Source organism: Tamandua tetradactyla, chromosome 2 (genome assembly GCF_023851605.1).
Source record: "Tamandua tetradactyla isolate mTamTet1 chromosome 2, mTamTet1.pri, whole genome shotgun sequence".
NCBI lineage: Eukaryota > Metazoa > Chordata > Mammalia > Pilosa > Myrmecophagidae > Tamandua > Tamandua tetradactyla.
Genome location: NC_135328.1, coordinates 75,947,866 through 75,964,740, shown reverse-complemented (window position 1 = coordinate 75,964,740; position 16,875 = coordinate 75,947,866). Strand labels below are relative to the sequence as shown.

General features: G+C 37.8%; 1 protein-coding gene across 5 annotated transcripts in view; it reads left to right on the top strand.

Annotated features, from left to right (window-relative positions):
- Positions 1 to 16,875, top strand: part of FOCAD (focadhesin) — a 415,741-nt gene that overhangs the window by 373,867 nt on the left and 24,999 nt on the right. For all 5 annotated transcript variants that reach the window (XM_077148045.1, XM_077148042.1, XM_077148044.1 and 2 more), the window contains one exon: positions 14,793 to 14,921. In XM_077148045.1, coding sequence (XP_077004160.1) covers positions 14,793 to 14,921 — 129 coding nt within the window. The remainder of the gene's footprint in view (positions 1 to 14,792; positions 14,922 to 16,875) is intronic.

Sequence of the window (16,875 nt, the reverse complement as noted above, 5' to 3'; positions counted from 1 at the left end):
TTGTGCATTTTAAATATGTACTTGTTTTTATTGTGATAAAATGCACATTTTTACCATTTTAACATATAAAATTCATTTGTATTTAGTATATTTAGAATATTGTACAGTCATCACAACTGCCTAGTTCCAGAACACTTTCATTACTCCAAAGGTAAGCCCTATGCTCACTGAACAGTCACTCCCCATTGCTCCCCCCCACCCCCAAAACCCCTGACAATCACTCATCTACTTTCTGTGTATGGATTTGCCTATGGATTGAGTCCTCTAATTTTGTTCTTCTGTTTCAAAATTATTTTATGCTACCCAGGGCCCCTTGCAATTCCATGTGAATTTAAGGATTGGCTTTTCCGTTTTTACACACACACACACAAAAAAAACTTCAGAATTGTGATGGGAATTGCATTGATTTTGGATAAGGTAGTAAGTAGTATTGTCATATTAAAAATATGAAGTCTTCCATGAACACAGGATGTCTTCCTATTTATTTAGATCTTTAATTTCTTTCAGGAAAGTTTTGTAAATCCTGTATACAAGTCTTGTATCTCCTTAGTTAAATTTATTACCAAGTATTTTATTCTTATGGGTGCTATTGTAAGTGGAATTGTTTCTTAATTTTCTTTCAGATTTTCACTGCTGGTGTATAAAAACACACACAATTTTTGTGAGATCTTGTAATCTGTGACTTTGCTGAATTCAGTAGATTTCTTAATGGATTCTTTGGGTTTATTGTATATAATATATCATCTGCAAATTAAGATAATTTTACTCCTTCCTTTTCAATTAGGTTGCCTGTTATTTCTTTTTCTTGTCTAACTGCTCTGGCTAGAACTGCCAGTAAAAAAACTGTTGAATAATAGTGATGAAAGCAGGCATGGTTGTTTTTTTCCTACTTTCGGTAGGTGATGGGGGAGTACTTTCTGTCTTTCACCTCTAACAGTGATGTAAGCTCTCTGTCATATTGAGGAAGTTCCCTTCTATTCCTTCTTTTCTAAGTGTTGTTGTCATAAAAGGCAGATGAATTTTAGTTAAAATCTTTTTCTATATCAATTGAGATAATCATGTGGGTTTTTTCCTTCATTCTATTAATGTGATATTTTATTCTGGTTGATTTTCTTATGTTGAACCACCCTTTTATTCTTGGAATAAATCCACTTGGTCATGTGTGTAATGCTTTTAATGTGCTGTTGGATTCCATTTACTAATGTGTGGTGGAAGATTTTGCTTCCACCACACATTAGTATTTGCTTCTACAACACATTAGAATACACATTTTTGTATTCATGAAGGATATTGGACTTTTGTTTTCTTTTTTTTTTTTTTTTGTAGTGTCTTTTGCTTTGGTATCAGGATAATATGGGCCTCATAGAATGCATTAAGAAGTGTTCTCTTCTCTACTTTTTTGAGGTGTTTGAGAGGTATTAGAGTTAATTCTCCAAATTTTTTGTAGAATTCACCAATTAAGCCCACTGATCCTTCCTGGTCTTTCCTGTGTTGGAAGAGTTTTGAGTATTGATCCAATCTCTTTATTTCATACGTATTTGTTCAGATTTTTGATCTCCTCTTGAGTTAGTTTTGGTAATCCGATTGTTTCTAGGAATTTGTCCATTTCTTCTAGTTGACCTAATTCATTGGCATACAATTGTTAATAGTAATCTCTTATCCTTTTTATTCCTATAAGGTCAATAATAATGTCTATTCTTTAATTTCTGATTTTAGTTGTGTCTTCTTTTTTCTTTGTCCATCTTTTCAAGAACCAACTTTTAGTTTAATTGGTTCTCGCTATTGTTTTTCTGTTCTCTATTTCATTTATCATCACTCTAATTTTTATTACTTTCTACCCCCTGCCAGTTTTGGATTTAATTTGCTTTTTTCCCTAGTTGTTTGATATGTAAAAATAGAGTATTGGCTAGAGATCTTTCTACTTTTTTAATGTAGGCATTTCTGGCTGTGCTGGTTTGAAATAATGTATATACCCTAGAAAAGCCATGTTTTAATCCAAATCCCATTTTGTAAAGGCAACCATTTCTTCTAATCCTTATTCAGTATTATATGTTCGAAACTGTAATATTAGATCATCTCCCTGGAGGTGTGATTTAATCAAGAGTGGTTGTTAAGCTGGATTAAGTGGAAGCATGTCTCCACCCATTTGGGTGGATCTTGATTAGCTTACTGGAATCCTATTGGAGAGGAAACATTTTAGAGAAGGTGAGAGATTCAGAGAGAGCAGAACGGCATAGCCATGAGAAGCAGAGAGTCCATCAGGCAGTGACCTTTGGAAATGAAGAAGAAAAATGCCTCCCAGGGAGTTTTGTGAAGGGGGAAGCCAGGAGAGAAAGCTAGCAGATGATGCCATGTTCGACACATGCCTTTCCAGATGAGAAACCCTGAACCTGTTTGCCAGGTGCCTTCTTATTTGAGAGAGAGCTCCTGAACTTCATCAGCCTTCTTGAACCAAGATATCTTTCCCTGGATGCCTTAGATTGAACATTTCTATAATAAATAGACTTGTTTTAATTGGGACATTTTCTCGGCCTTAGAACTGTTAGCTAGCAACTTATTAAATTCCCCTTTTTAAAAGCCATTCCATTTCTGGTATATTGTATTCTGGCAGCTAGCATACTAGAACAATGGCTATATAATTCTCTCTGTGCACTGCTTTCTTCACTATCATAAGTTTTGGTATGTTGTGTTTTTGTTTTCATTCATCTGAAAGTATTTTCCCATGTTATTTCTTATTTGATCCATTGGTTGTTTAAGTGTGTGTTAGTTTGCACATATTTGTGAATTTTTAAGTTTTCCTTCTGTTATTGATTTCTCACTACCTTCCATTGCGGTCAGAGGAGATACTTTATATGCTTTCAGTCTTTTAAAATTAAGATTAATTTTGTGATCTTAGATACATATGGTCTGTCCTGGAACATTATTCATGTGCTCTTGAGAAGAATGTGCATTCTGCAGTTGTTGGATGAAGTGTTCTACATATGTCAGCTTGGTCTAGTTGATTATACTGTCGCTCAAGTCCTCTGTTTCCTTATTAGTCTTCTGCCTAAATGTTCTATCCATTATTAAAATTAGGTGTTATAGTCCTCTACTATTATTGCAGAGTTGTCTGTTTCTTCCTTCAATTCTTTCAGTGTTTCCTTCATGGATATAGGGCTCTTTTTAACATTTTTTATTATGAAATATACATACAAAAAGTGTTAAATTTGAAAATATTTTTGTTGAGATATCTTCACACACGTACAGTCCATACATGATGTACATTCAGTGGCTCACAATATAATCACGTAGTTGTGTATTCATCACCATGATCATTGTGCTTCTTTGAAAGGATTATTTGTCCTGGGAAAGCCATAGCTTAACTTAATCCAGCCTTGTGGAATCAGCTATTTCTTTTAAATCCTACCCAGCTCTGTATGTTGGAATCTTGATTAGACCCACTCATCTAGATTACTTTACCGGAATCCTTTAAAAGAGTAATCATTTTGGAGGAAGCAGCAGATCCATGAGAGATGACAGAGCCACAGAACTGCTGAGCCCAGGCAGTCGGAGACCTTAGGAGATAAAGAAGGTAAATACTCCTGGGAGAGCTTTGTGAAACAGGAAGTCTGCAGAGAAAGCTAGCAGACATTACCATGTTCGCCATGTGCCTTTCCAGTTGAGAGAGAAACCCTGAACTTCATCGGCATTTTTTGAGTGAAGGTAACTTGCTTTAATTTGGGTATTTCCATGGCCTTAGAACTAAAAACTAGAAACTTATTAAATTCCCCCTTTTAAAAACCATTCCATTTCTGATATATCCCATTCAGGAGGCTAGCAAACTAGAAAAATCATTTTTAGAACATTTGCATCACTCCAGAAAAAGAAATAAAAGGAAAATTTTATACTTCACATATCCCTTACCCCTCCCAATCTGTGACCTCTAATATTTCCATCTACCCAATTTATTTTACACATTATCTCCCTTTGTATTTATTTATTTTGTATCCATATTTTTTTACTCATCTTTCATACTCTAGATAAAAGCAGGAGCATCGTACACAAGTTTTCACAATCACACAGTCGCATTGTAAAAGCTATATTGTTATACAGTCATCTTCAAGAATCAAGGCTACTGGAACACAACTCAAAAATTTCAGGTACTTCCAGCTACTCCAATACACCATACTCTAAAAAGGAGTATCTATATAATGCAGAAGAATAACCTTCAGGATAATCTCTCCACTCTGTTTGAAATCTCTTAGCCACCTGTTTGAGTTTGAAAGCTGCCGAAATATGATATACCAAAAACAGAATGGCTTTTAAAAGGAGGAATTTTATTAAGTTGCAAGCTTACAGTTCTATAGCTGTGAAAATGTCCAAATTAAAGCAAGAATATAGAAATGTCCGATCTGAGTAATCCAGGGAAAGATACCTTGGTTCAAGAAGGCCAATGACATTCAGGGTTTCTCTCTCAACTATAAAGACACATGGTGAGCATGGAGATACCTGCTAGCTTTCTCTCCAGGCTTCTTGTCTCACGAAGCTCCCCCAAGGGCGTTTTCCTTCTTCATCTCCAAAGGCCTCTGGCTCCATGGGCTCTTGTGATTCTCATGGCTCTGCAGCTTTCTCCAAAATGTTTACTCTTTTAAAGGATTCCAGTAAACTAATCAAGACCCACCTGGAATGGGTGGAGTCACATCTCCCTCTAATCAAAGGTCAGTACCCACAATAGGGTGTGTCACATCTCCACGGAAATAATCTAATCAGGCCTCCAACCTACAGTGCTGATAGGGATTACAAGAAATGGCTGCATCCACCAGATGGATCAGGATTAAAACATGGCTTTTCCAGGGCACATAATCCTTTCAAACCAGCACATTCCACCCTTTTGACCTAAAAAAAAGACATGTTTTTGCCATGTACAAAATGCATTCATTCCATCACAATATCAGAAAAGCCTTAAACCATTTCAGTAACAACACAAATATAATACAAGATTAAAACCAGTACAATGTTTCATCAAAGTCTATTACAGGCATGGTCCATTCTGTCTGTAGAATTCACCTCTGGCTCTGAACCTGTGCACACAGAACAAATTTGTTGCCAACATGCAAAGGAAGGATAGTCATAGGATAAATACCCCCATTTCCATAGGAAGAAACTGGAAGAAACACAGGGGTCATTGGACCCAAGCAGTTTTGAAAACCTGCAGGACAAACTCCATAATTTCCAAACCTGAGTTATTTATCTTCAGCTTTAGAAAGCAGCAGTCCTGGGCGGGCCACGGTGGCTCAGCAGGCAAGAATGCTTGCCTGCCTTGCCAGAGGACCTGGGCTCGATTCCCGGTACCTGCCCATGTGAAAAAAAAAAGAAAGAAAAAAAAAAGCAGCAGTCCCACCCTTTCCAAGGGCCTATGCAGCAGTCCACTTCTCTCTGAACGTAACTTTGGGGGACACTGGGGAGAACACCTCTTTCTTGGTTCCACCCTCTCCAAGCATGGAACTACACCCATGCTCTCTGCCATCTCCAGGGCACACACACAACCCCTCTATGTGGTGGCAGCCAGTACTCTCCTCATTCCCTAAGTAATGTGCTCTACCCTTTGCCTTCAGGGCAAACTCACCCTCTCCAAGTACTTGGGTGGATCCACTCTCCTGGCCTTCTTGACTTCAGACCCCAGCCTCCATGGTTCTACCTCTGAAGGTGTTTTACCTTCACTTTTTCCATTCTCTGAGCCCCCCAATAAAGACTGGCATCAATTCCATTTATACAGGTCCCGAAGCACTCTTGTTGGCTTCCTATGTAGTAAGCAAGGATCATGCCCATCAGAGAGTTAAGGAGTTTCCATAAATCTTTCCTGAATAACTGCGTCTCCAATCTTGACTTTTTCTGAAATGGCTGATTGTCCACATTTGCTTATGTCTTCATGAGGGGCACTATTCTCTGGGGTCTCCCTTCCTGGAAGCCTGGAATTTTCCAGAACATCAGTTTCTGGTTTCTTTGTACCCAAGAGTTCAGTTCTTAGCTTATCTCTTTCCTGTCGCATTTTGCTATAAGCTGCCAGGAGAAACCAGGCTGCACTTTCCACGTTTGATTTGGAAATCTCTTTTGCTAAATATCCAAGTTCAGGCCTATTAAAATCTTCCTTCCATAAGAAGACATTGGCTATATTTTAGTACCTCATCTACTCTGTTGAAACACAGGGAGCACAGAATAAAAATAAAGCCCTTAACCCTATTTAGCTTACTGTAATGCCTGGATACATCCTAGAATATATTAAGCAGATAATCAAATAGCATTTGCCAATACTAATGGGATTAGCAATAGTATTGCTAATACTACTGGGTTGGGAGAAAAAAAAAAATGGAACTATTAAATGTTACCACGAGGAAAACCCCTGATACTGTGTCAAACATTAGGGACACCCAAATCAATAGGCCACTTCTTAATCTTGAGGCTTACTGTTGTGAAACTTGTGTATGTAGCAGAGAGGTTTAACCTACCCATAGGTATGCCTAAGAATTACTTCTGGAGGACCTCTTTTGTTGCTTAGCTGTGGCCTCACTCTTTCTAAGCCCAAATCTGCAAGTGAAATAATTGCACTCCCCCCTATGTGGGACATGATATCCACGGTTGAGTCTGGCCCTGGCACCATGGGATCAACAATGCCATTCTGACTAAAAGCGGGGAAAGAAGTGTAACAAACAAGGTTTCAGTGGGTGAGAGTCAAGTAGAGTCAAGAGACTACCCTAGAGATCACTCTTATGCAAGCTTCAATTAGACATTGCTACCTATCATAACTTGCCAAAACCCAACTAAAACCATTCCAGCCTATCATAAAGAACACCTAGGGTAATATATAAGATTCTGCAAATGTTCCAGCATTAGGGTAACTTTCCAGAAACCTACAACCTTCAGATGGGTCCCTGGACCAGATAAGTCCTGAAACCTGGATGGGCCAGCTTCTCCAGAATATCAGCTAGATCCATCTCACTACCCCATATTAGTGACAGCCCCTTCCAATGTGAGAAAATTAGAAAGGGTATACCCCTAAAGAGTGGGAGAAAGATCAGAAGTGTTGGTGGGGTTACACAGAGAAGGTAGGGTTTAATAAGTGAGTATGATTGCTGAATCATTATATTGGTATTTCTTTTAGTCTCCAGTATCTTAGCATACTAGAATTATAACCTAAAATTATAGAATTGTAACCCATACCAAACTCTGAGATTTGTTGTGCTGTGCTTTGAAATTTATTGCTTTTTGCATAGATGCTATTTTTCACAAAAAAAGAAAGAAGAGTCAATTGTGATGATAAAAAATATTTTATTCCTTCTAGCCTCCAATGTTCTGGAGCTGCTAGAGGGAAAAAATCTAAGATGATGGTATGGTAGTCCATGACATACTCTTGGATCTGTCCTTTAACTGCTTGTTGAAGAGTGCTCTGAAAATTATTGTTTTTTCTTTCTTTGTTTTGTATATATGTTATATAATGTAATAAAAAAGTTAAAAAAAAATCTTCCTTCCTAGCCAAAGCCACTAATCAATTTTGCCAGATTATCCTCCATTTTAAAACAAGGATTGCCTTCCTTACAGCTGGAAGTGACACATGCCTCATTTCTGTCTAGAGCCTCATCAGAGGTATCATTAGAGCCTACATTTCTACCAACAGCCTCTTTAAAACATTCTAGGCCTTTTCTATCAAATTCCTCACACCTCCTCCAAAATCTTCCCCATGCCCATTTAAAAAACTGTTCCAACATGTTTGTTATTTGTAAACCACAGCAGCACCCCACTTCTCTGGTACCAAAATCTGTTCTAGTTTGTAAGCTGCCAGAATGTGGAACATTCTGAAATATACCAGAAATGGAGCAGCTTTTAAAAACGGGAATTTGTTAAGGTGCAAATTTACAGTTCGAAAGCTGTGAAATTTTCCAGATTAAAGCAAGAAAATAGAAATGTCCAATCTAAGGCATCTAGGGAAGTATACCTTCATTCAAGAAGGCCGATGGTGTTCAGGGTTTGTCTATCAGCTAGAAAGACATATGGTGAACATCGTGACATCTGCTAGCTTTCTCTCCAGGCTTCTTGTTTCATGAAGCTCCCCCAAGGACATTTTCCTTCTTCATCTCCAAAGGTCTCTGGCTCCATGAGCTCTTGTGGTTCTCATGGCTCTGCAGCTTTCTCCAAAATGTTTACTCTTTTAAAGGATTCCAGTAAACTAATCAAGACCCACCTGGAATGGGTGAAGTCACATCTCCCTCTAATCAAAGGTCAGTACCCACAATAGGGTGTGTCACATCTCCATGGAAATAATCTAATCAAGCTTCCAACCTACAGTGCTGATAGGGATTACAAGAAATGGCTGCATCCACCAGATGGATCAGGATTAAAACATGGCTTTTCTAGGGCACATAATCTTTTCAAACCAGTCCACCAGTGAAACTATTTTGTCTCATTTCTCTCTTCCCCCTTTTGGTCAAGTAGGCTTTCTCAATCCCATGATGCTGAGTCCTGGCTCATTCCAGGAGTTCTGTCCCACATTGCCAGGAAGATTTACACCCTTGGGAGTCATGTCCCCTGTAGCGGGGAAGGTAGTGAGTTCACCTATCAAGTTGACTTAGAGAGAAGCTACATCTAAGCAACAAAAGAGGTTCTCTAGGGGTCACTCTTAGGCATACTTATAAGTTGGCTTTGCTTCTCCTTTGCAGGAATAAGTTTCAGAGGGGCAAACCCCAAGATTGAGGGCTTAGTTTATTGAACTGATTGTCCCCATTGCTTGTGAGGATATCAGGAATTTCCCAAGTGGGGAAACTGAGTATTCCCTTCTTTCTCCCTAGTCCCCCAAGGGTATTTTGCAAATACTTTTTTATTCTCTGCCCAGATTACTCTGGGATATGCCAGGGCATCACACCAACCTGGCCAAACCAACGAGATATCATACCCTATTTAAGATTCCCTGTGCTCACATTGTTCAACTAAACTGGCCACAAAAGTTACATTAGGTAATGCACTACCTAAAATATAAATTTTGCACCAAATAAATTTCTCTCCCTTTAGTCTCACATAGAAGTTGGAGTTTTAAAATATGGACCATATTATTCTTTACCCTGTGTTCTGATTTACCTTAGTCCTAGTCACGTCAGCTTCATTCATATCTCTAGTCAAAATCTATCCCTTTTCAACTTTTTAAACAGTTCCTGTATATGGTAATGCTGACTTTCATAGCTTCAGAGCTCTAACTCTGAGTCTCAGGTGTCACATAAATACCCGAAGTTTCTGGGAGTGACTAGGTTATGTACAGACAGCTCAGTATCTGAGAATTTAGAAATAACAATTACACCTTCTGAATATATGTGACTACTGTAAGAGCTTACAATCTAGGACCCTTTACAATAGGCCTCAACCTGATAACCCATGCTGTTGACTTCAATTCACTAAATTTGTATATTGTAGTTAGTCCATATGAATGAGACATGATAATATTTGTTTTTTTTTTGTTTCTGACCATTCAGCATACAGTCCTTAAGGTTTTTTACCTAGTTGCATGTCTCACAACTTCATTCCTTCTTGCAGCCACTCTGCAGTCCATTATATGTCCGCACCACATTTCCCCCTTCTATTCCTCAGTCATTGTCCCCTTAGGCCACCCCCATCCTGTGAATCGTGAACACTGCTGCCATAAACACCAGTGTGCAAGTGTTCATTCATTTCCCCACACTCAGTCCTTCTAGGTTTGTACTGAGCAACAGAGTTGCAGGATCATATGGCAGCCCCACCCCTAGCCTCCTGTGGAACCACCACACTGCCCTTCAGAAGGGCTGGAACTCTCAGTTTCCCAACCAACAGGTGAATAGGTACATCTCTTTCTCTGCATTTGCTCTAGCACTTGTTTCTCTCTGTTCACTTTTAAACAGTTTTATTCACACATCATACAATCCAACCTAAGTAAACAGACATGCCTTCACCACCATAATCTATATGAAGACATTTCCTTTTCTTCCACAAAGAATCCATACCCCTTCCCCCATGGCTTCCTCTTGTTTTCGTTTAGTTTTGGCACAAAGCCTTTGTTAAAGTCACTGAAGCATATTACACTGTTATTTTTGACTATAGATCCTAGCTTGCATTGATTGTACTTTTTCCTGTATACCATCCATTTTCAGCACCTTGCAATATTGACATTAATTTGTTCTCCCTCATACAAAAACATTTTTTATATTTGTACATTAAATTACCGTCATTGTCCACTCTAGGCATTCCTAAGTTATACTGTCTCAGTCTTTAGCCTCTAACTTTTCTTCTGGTTTCATCTGTGCTCCCAAACCTTCTCCCTCAATCATACTCACATTCAACTTCATTCAGTGTTCTTATATTGTTGGGCTATAATCAGGTAGTATTGTACTATCCATTTCTGAACTTTCACAGTCAGTCCTATTGCACAATCTATATTCCTTCAGTACCAAATGCCCAATCTCTACCCTATTTCTATCTCCCAATAACCTGTGTTCTTAACTTCAACTCTCAGAGTTCACTCATTAATGTGATTCCTATTAGTGTGACCATACAGTATTTGTCCTTCTGTTTCTGGCTAATCACTCAGCATAATGTACTCAAGGTTCATCCGTGTTATTACATGCTTCAAGACTTTATTCTCACTTACAGCTGGGTGATATTCCATTGTATGCCTATATCACAGCTTATTTAACTTCTTGTCCATTGATGGGCATTTGGACTGTTTCTGTGTCTTGGCAATCATAAATAATGCTGCTATAAACATTGGTATGCAAATGTCCATTTATGTCCTTGCCTTTAGTTCCACTTAATATATATGTGGTAATGTGATTGCTGGATCATGACAATTCTATACATAGCTTCCTAAGGAACCATCAAACTGTCTTACAGATTAGTTGTACCATTTTACATTCCACCAGTAGTGGATAAGTGTGTCCCTTTCCCCACATCCTCTCCAGCATCTGTCATTTTCTGCTTGTTTTTCTTATATTATGGCCATTGTAGTAAGTGTGAGACATCTCATTGTGGTTTTGATTTGCATTTCCCTAATAGCCAGTAAAGTTGAGCATCTTTTCATATGCCTTTTAGCCATTTGTATTTCTTCTTCTGAGAAATGTCTGTTCATGTCTTTTGCCCATTTTTAAATTGGGTTATTTGTCTTTTTGTTGTTGAGTTGAAGAATCCCTTTATATATTCTGGATGCTAAATCCTTTTCTGATATGTGGTTTCCAAATATTGTCTCCTATTGTGTAGGATGCCTTTTTACTTTCCTGACAAAAGTTCTTTGATGTAGAAAAGTGTTTAATTTTGAGGAGATCCCATTATCTATTTCTTTTTTTCAATGCATGTGCTGGGTGTAAGGTCTAGGAGACCACCTGCTATTACAAGATTTATAAGGTATTTCCGCACATTTTATTCTAAAAGGTTTATGGTCTTTAGCTCTAATGTTTAGGTCTTTGATCCATTTTGAGTTAATTTTTGTATTGGGTTTGCGATATAGATCCTCCTTCATTCTTTTGCATATGGACATCCAGTTCTCCAAACACCATTTATTGGAGAGGCTGCTCTATCCAGGTGGGTTGAGTTGGCTGCCTTATCAAAGGTCAATTGTCTGTAGATAACAAGGTCTATTTCTGAAAACTCAATTTGAGTCCATTGAACAGTAGATCTATCTTTGTGCCAGTACGATGCTGTTTTGATCACTGCAGCTTCATAATATGCTTTAAAGTCAGGTAATGTGAGCCCTCCCACTTCGTTTTTCTTTCTCAAGATATTTTTAGCTATTTAGGGTACCCTGCCCTTCCAAATAAATTTGGCTATTGGTCTTAACTATTTCAGCAAAGTAAGTTGTTGGGATTTTAATTGGTATTGCATTGAATCTATAAATCAATTTGTGTAGAATTAACATCTTAACTATATTTAGTCTTCCAACCTCTGAACATGGTATTCCCCTCCTTTTATTTAGGTCTTCCATGATTTCTTTTAGCAATTTCTTATAGTTTTTTGTGTATAGGTCTTTCATTTCCTTATGTAAATTTATTCCTAAATATTTGATTCTTTTGGTTGCTATTGTAAATTGAATTTTTTTTTCTTGATTTCCTCTTCAGATTGCTCATTACTATTGTATAGAAATACTACTGATTTTGGATGTTGATCTTGTACCCTGCCACTTTGCTGTACTCATTTATTAGCTCTAGTAACTTTGCTGTGGATTTTTCAGGATTTTTGACATATAGTATCATATCATCTACAAACAGTAAGGGTTTTACTTCTTCCTTTCCAATTTGGATGCCTTTTATTTCTTTTTCTTGTCTAATTGCTCTGGCTAGAACTTCCAACACAATGTTGAATGACAACAATGTTGAATAACAATATTGTTTTCCATCAACCCCACCCCCTCTCTGTAAAAACTCCTAGTTCCTTTACTGCTGTTTCCTTTCCCCTCAGGGAACCAGCTTGCCATGTTCACTGGGGAGGGGCACTGGCCTCCTCATCTTGGAGGACTTACAGTTCTTTGTGGGATCTCAGCCAATCTACTTGGTCCAGACTGTTGTATGCTGTGTGGCCAGTAACTGACGTTCCCCAAGCAGTTGTTTTCTACTGCTCATGGCTATTTACTAGATGCTCTGGAGGATGAGCTAAATTTTACATCTCACTGTACTGCCATGTTGCCCTGCCTCCTCTCAAAATACATTTTAACAAGTAGTTTTAGAACAAATTGCAAAGTATGGTATGGGTTACACTCCCACTATTTCAGGTATTTCCTTCTAGCCGTTCTATGACACTGGAGATTAAAAAGAAATATCAATATACTGTTTCATTAGTCATACTCATTTGTTAAATCCTTTCTTCTCTGATAAATTCCTCCTTCTCCTTTGATCCTTCTCCCACTCCTTAAGGATAATTGGGCAATGGTCATTCTAACTTCTTCATGTTAAAAAGTATAGTCAACATTATGGGGTAGGGGGATGCAGCTGGCTGTTGCTCATGGAGAGACTGGTAACTCTAGATTTCAGGGCTTATTTGGACTAGGAAGTATCTGGACGTTATAGATTTCTAAAAAATAGACTTAGTGAGTGGAACTTTTATAGAGTCTCGTATAGAGCCTTGGGTATTCTTTAGGCTTTACAGGATACTGTTTGTTGGGGTTTAACATATCATGGCAATAAGTAATACCTAGCTGAAGCTTGCATAAGAATAACCTACAGAATAGTCTCTTGACTCTATTTGGAATCTGTTAACCACTGATACCTTATTTTGTTATATTTCTTTTCCCTGTTTTGGTCAGGTAGGCATTGTTGATCCCATGGTGCTAGGGCCAAGCTTATCCCTGGGAGTCATGACCCACATAGCCTGGGAGACTTACATTCATGGACATCATGTCCCACGTAAGGAGGAGAGTGATGATTTTACTTGCAGAGTTGGGCTTAAAGAGCAAGAAGCCACATCTGAACACAAAAGAGGTCCTCTGGAAGCAACTTTTAGGCATTATTATAGGTAGACTTAGCTTCTCCATTACAGATACAAGTTTCTTAAGAGCAAGTCTCAAGATCAAGGGTTTGGTCTATTAATTTAGGAGTTATTAATATTTGAGAGAATATGAGGGACTTCCCAAGTGGGAAATTTTAATTGTTCCATTTTGTTTCTCCAGTCTTAGGGGCTCTTTTGTTTGCTGCACTTAATGTTTATAATTATTAGTTATACTTTCATAATTAATAGACCCTTTTATCAATATATGACATCTTTTATCTCTTTTAAGTTTTTTATTTAAAGTCTGTTTTGTCTGACATTAGTATAGCTATCCCTGTCCTTTTTTGGTTAATATTTCCTTGAAATTTCTTTTTCTCTGCCTTTACTTTTAACTAATATATTTCTTTGGATATGAAATGAATCTTTTATAGACAGCATATAGTTAGATCATGTTTTTTCTCCATTCTGCTAATCTTACCCTGAGATTAGATTAGTTAATCCATTTAAATTAGTGCTAAGAAAGACTTCTGCCATTTTGCTATATGTTTTCTATATGCCTTATATCATTTTGCTTTTCAGTTCTTCCATTATTGCCTTCTTTTGTGTTTAGTTTTTTTTTTGTAGTGTACCTTTGAATTTCCTTACTAGCTACTGCAATTCCGTACCTTACCTTTCTACTCATAACTGCCCCAATGTCTCAGTTTTCAATTCCAAATTACCCCATACTCAATAAACCTAATATAAAATTAAAATATTGGCACATATGTCATATATCACTGGTTAACTTATGGTTTAGTTATTACTACCTCAGGTACTTACCTCTGGAAAAGTCAGGCATGGCAGAGGCTGAGGAGTAAAAGATGCAGTGAATCACATGGTATAGAACATTGCCATTTGGATCACAGGGACTATAGGTAATCCATAGTCCTTTGAAAAGAACACACCTGAGTAGATAATAATTGTCCTTTCTGGTAGAAGTGTACTGAGGAGTAAGAAATGAGGCTATAATGTTGGAATAAGTTACTTTTTTAAGAAAACTGGATGAAAAAGTAAAAGAAAGTAGAATACAATGAAATAGCAATGTGAAATATTGAGAAGGATCTAGACAAGAGGGAAAGACTAGAGATGACAAAGAGAGAGAGTAATTGCAGAGGCAAGCTTTTGTAACAAAGAGGGTTGGAATTAAGAGCACAGAAGAGAAGTGTTGGCCACAATTGAAGATGTGACACCAGATCCTTTGAAACTAGAAGAAAGAGGGGAAAGTTGGCATTTTTCACTTTCATGATGTTATAGAGGTGTTTTATTATTTTTCTTTCTTTCTGTTGCAGGTCCTGAATCTGTGCCTCCTCCTCTTCTCAAAATAGTGATGAGGCCTATAGCAACTGTTGGAGAAAGCTACCAGTATCCTCCTATAAACTGGGCTGCTCTCCTCTCTCCACTTATGAGACTAAATTTTGGTAAATTTCAAGTGTTTGTAGTTCTTTGGACTCCGATATTAGGGTCTGACATGAGGGGGAAAAATACATACTGTGTCATGTTGTAATCAGAAATGACTGCATAGACCTCTGGGGTTCTGAAATTTGGTTTTTTGGATGGAACAACTGGGTTACTTTTACTAAGTCACATGAATAGTTTAGGATTAAGAAGAGGAGGTCTAAAGACACAGACCAGATATACTCAGACTGAACAGTATTCACCTGAGTTGTGTATGTTGCTGGGCTATGACATACAGGAACCATAGAGGCTGGTTTGGTGGTTATCAAATTGCATTTTCAGGATCTCTGGGTTTCAAGGAAGTACCATGTAAGATATTGTAATAGTTTTCTACTGATGCTTTAACTAATTATCACAAATTTGATGGCTTGAAATAACATAAATTATCTTACAGTGCTATGGGACAGAAATACGACATGGATCTCGATGAGGTTTAAATCAAGGTGTAAAACTGCATTTTTCTCCAGAACTCTAGGCAAGAATTGTTTTTCTTGCCTTTTCTAACTTCTGAATGCTACCATCTTGACTCATTCCTTGGCTCATGGCCCTCTTTTCCCATCTTCAAAGCCTGCAACAGCAGACTGAGTCCTTCACATATTGCCATCTCCCAGGTTCTGTGCAGCCAGGAAAGATTTCCCACTTTTAAGACTCAATGTAATAAATAGGTGGTGTATCTGGATAATTTTAATCATATCTGCAAAATTGTTTTGGACCTGTAAAGTAGCATAGCCACAGGTTTCAGGTATTAGGGTGTGGACACTTTTCAGGGGCCTTTACTTTGCCACCACCATCTGCCCCCAGACTGTAAAGAATCACATCCATCCCACTTAAACCAAATATTTTCATCCCACCCCAAGATGTCCAAAAATCTCAGCTCATTATAGTATCAGTCCAAAATCCAAAATCTTTCCAAATCTCATTATGTTAAAATCCGCAAATCCTATCATCTGAATCATTTTAAGTTGACTATGGCTATTAACCATCCTGGGGCAAAATTCTGTATCGATGGACTTGTGAAACCAGAAAACAACTGATGTGCTTCTAAAATATAATAGTTGGACAACTGTAGAATATCAGTTATGGACATTCTTGTTCAAAAGGAGACAAATGGAAAGATAAAATTGTCCCACACAGTTTGAAAATCCAGCCAGGCCAATTCTAGTAAATTTTAACTCCTGAGGGTAATCCTTCGTGGTTCACAGCCACATGCTCCAGATTTAAAGTGCCAATCTCTAGGCTCATGGCTCTTTTTTCTGGGTCATCTTTTTTCATGAAGGGTAGCGCATTTTTGCAGCTGAGTAATTTTATCAGCTTGTTCCTACCTATACAGTTGTGGGAGTCTGACAGCGTCCTTTCATGATGGACTGCCTCTGTCCTTTCAGTCCCAGTTGGCAGTGTTTCTGCTGTCATAAAGTTCTCAAGAATTTATGAATCTCCCATACATATCAAAGGGATTCACTCCATTAGATAAGAGATTCCTACACAGTTCTTTCCTAGATAATCCCATCTTTATTTTCCACTTCTGCTAAATTGGCTAAAGAGATACATAAGTCACATGCTTAATCTCTTTCACAATCCTCTGTGTGTCAGAAGTCTCTGACCTTTTGATCTTTCTAAAATATTAGCAAAAGATTAACCTGCTACAAGCTTATCCCCCAGAACATGTTTTTCTGACAGTGTATTTCTTACTATTAAGTTTTTTGTAATCTAAATAAGCTAAAAATTCCCAAAATCATTAAGTTCTGGTTCCATTTTATTTAACAGTTCATCTCTCAATTTATCCCTCTCCTGTTGTATTTTACTATAAGGAGCAAGAAGAAATCAGGCTGTACCTTCAACATTTTGCGCAGACATCTCCTCAGCTAAATATCCACATTCATTGTTTACAAGTTCTGCTTTCATGTAACTGTAGAACAC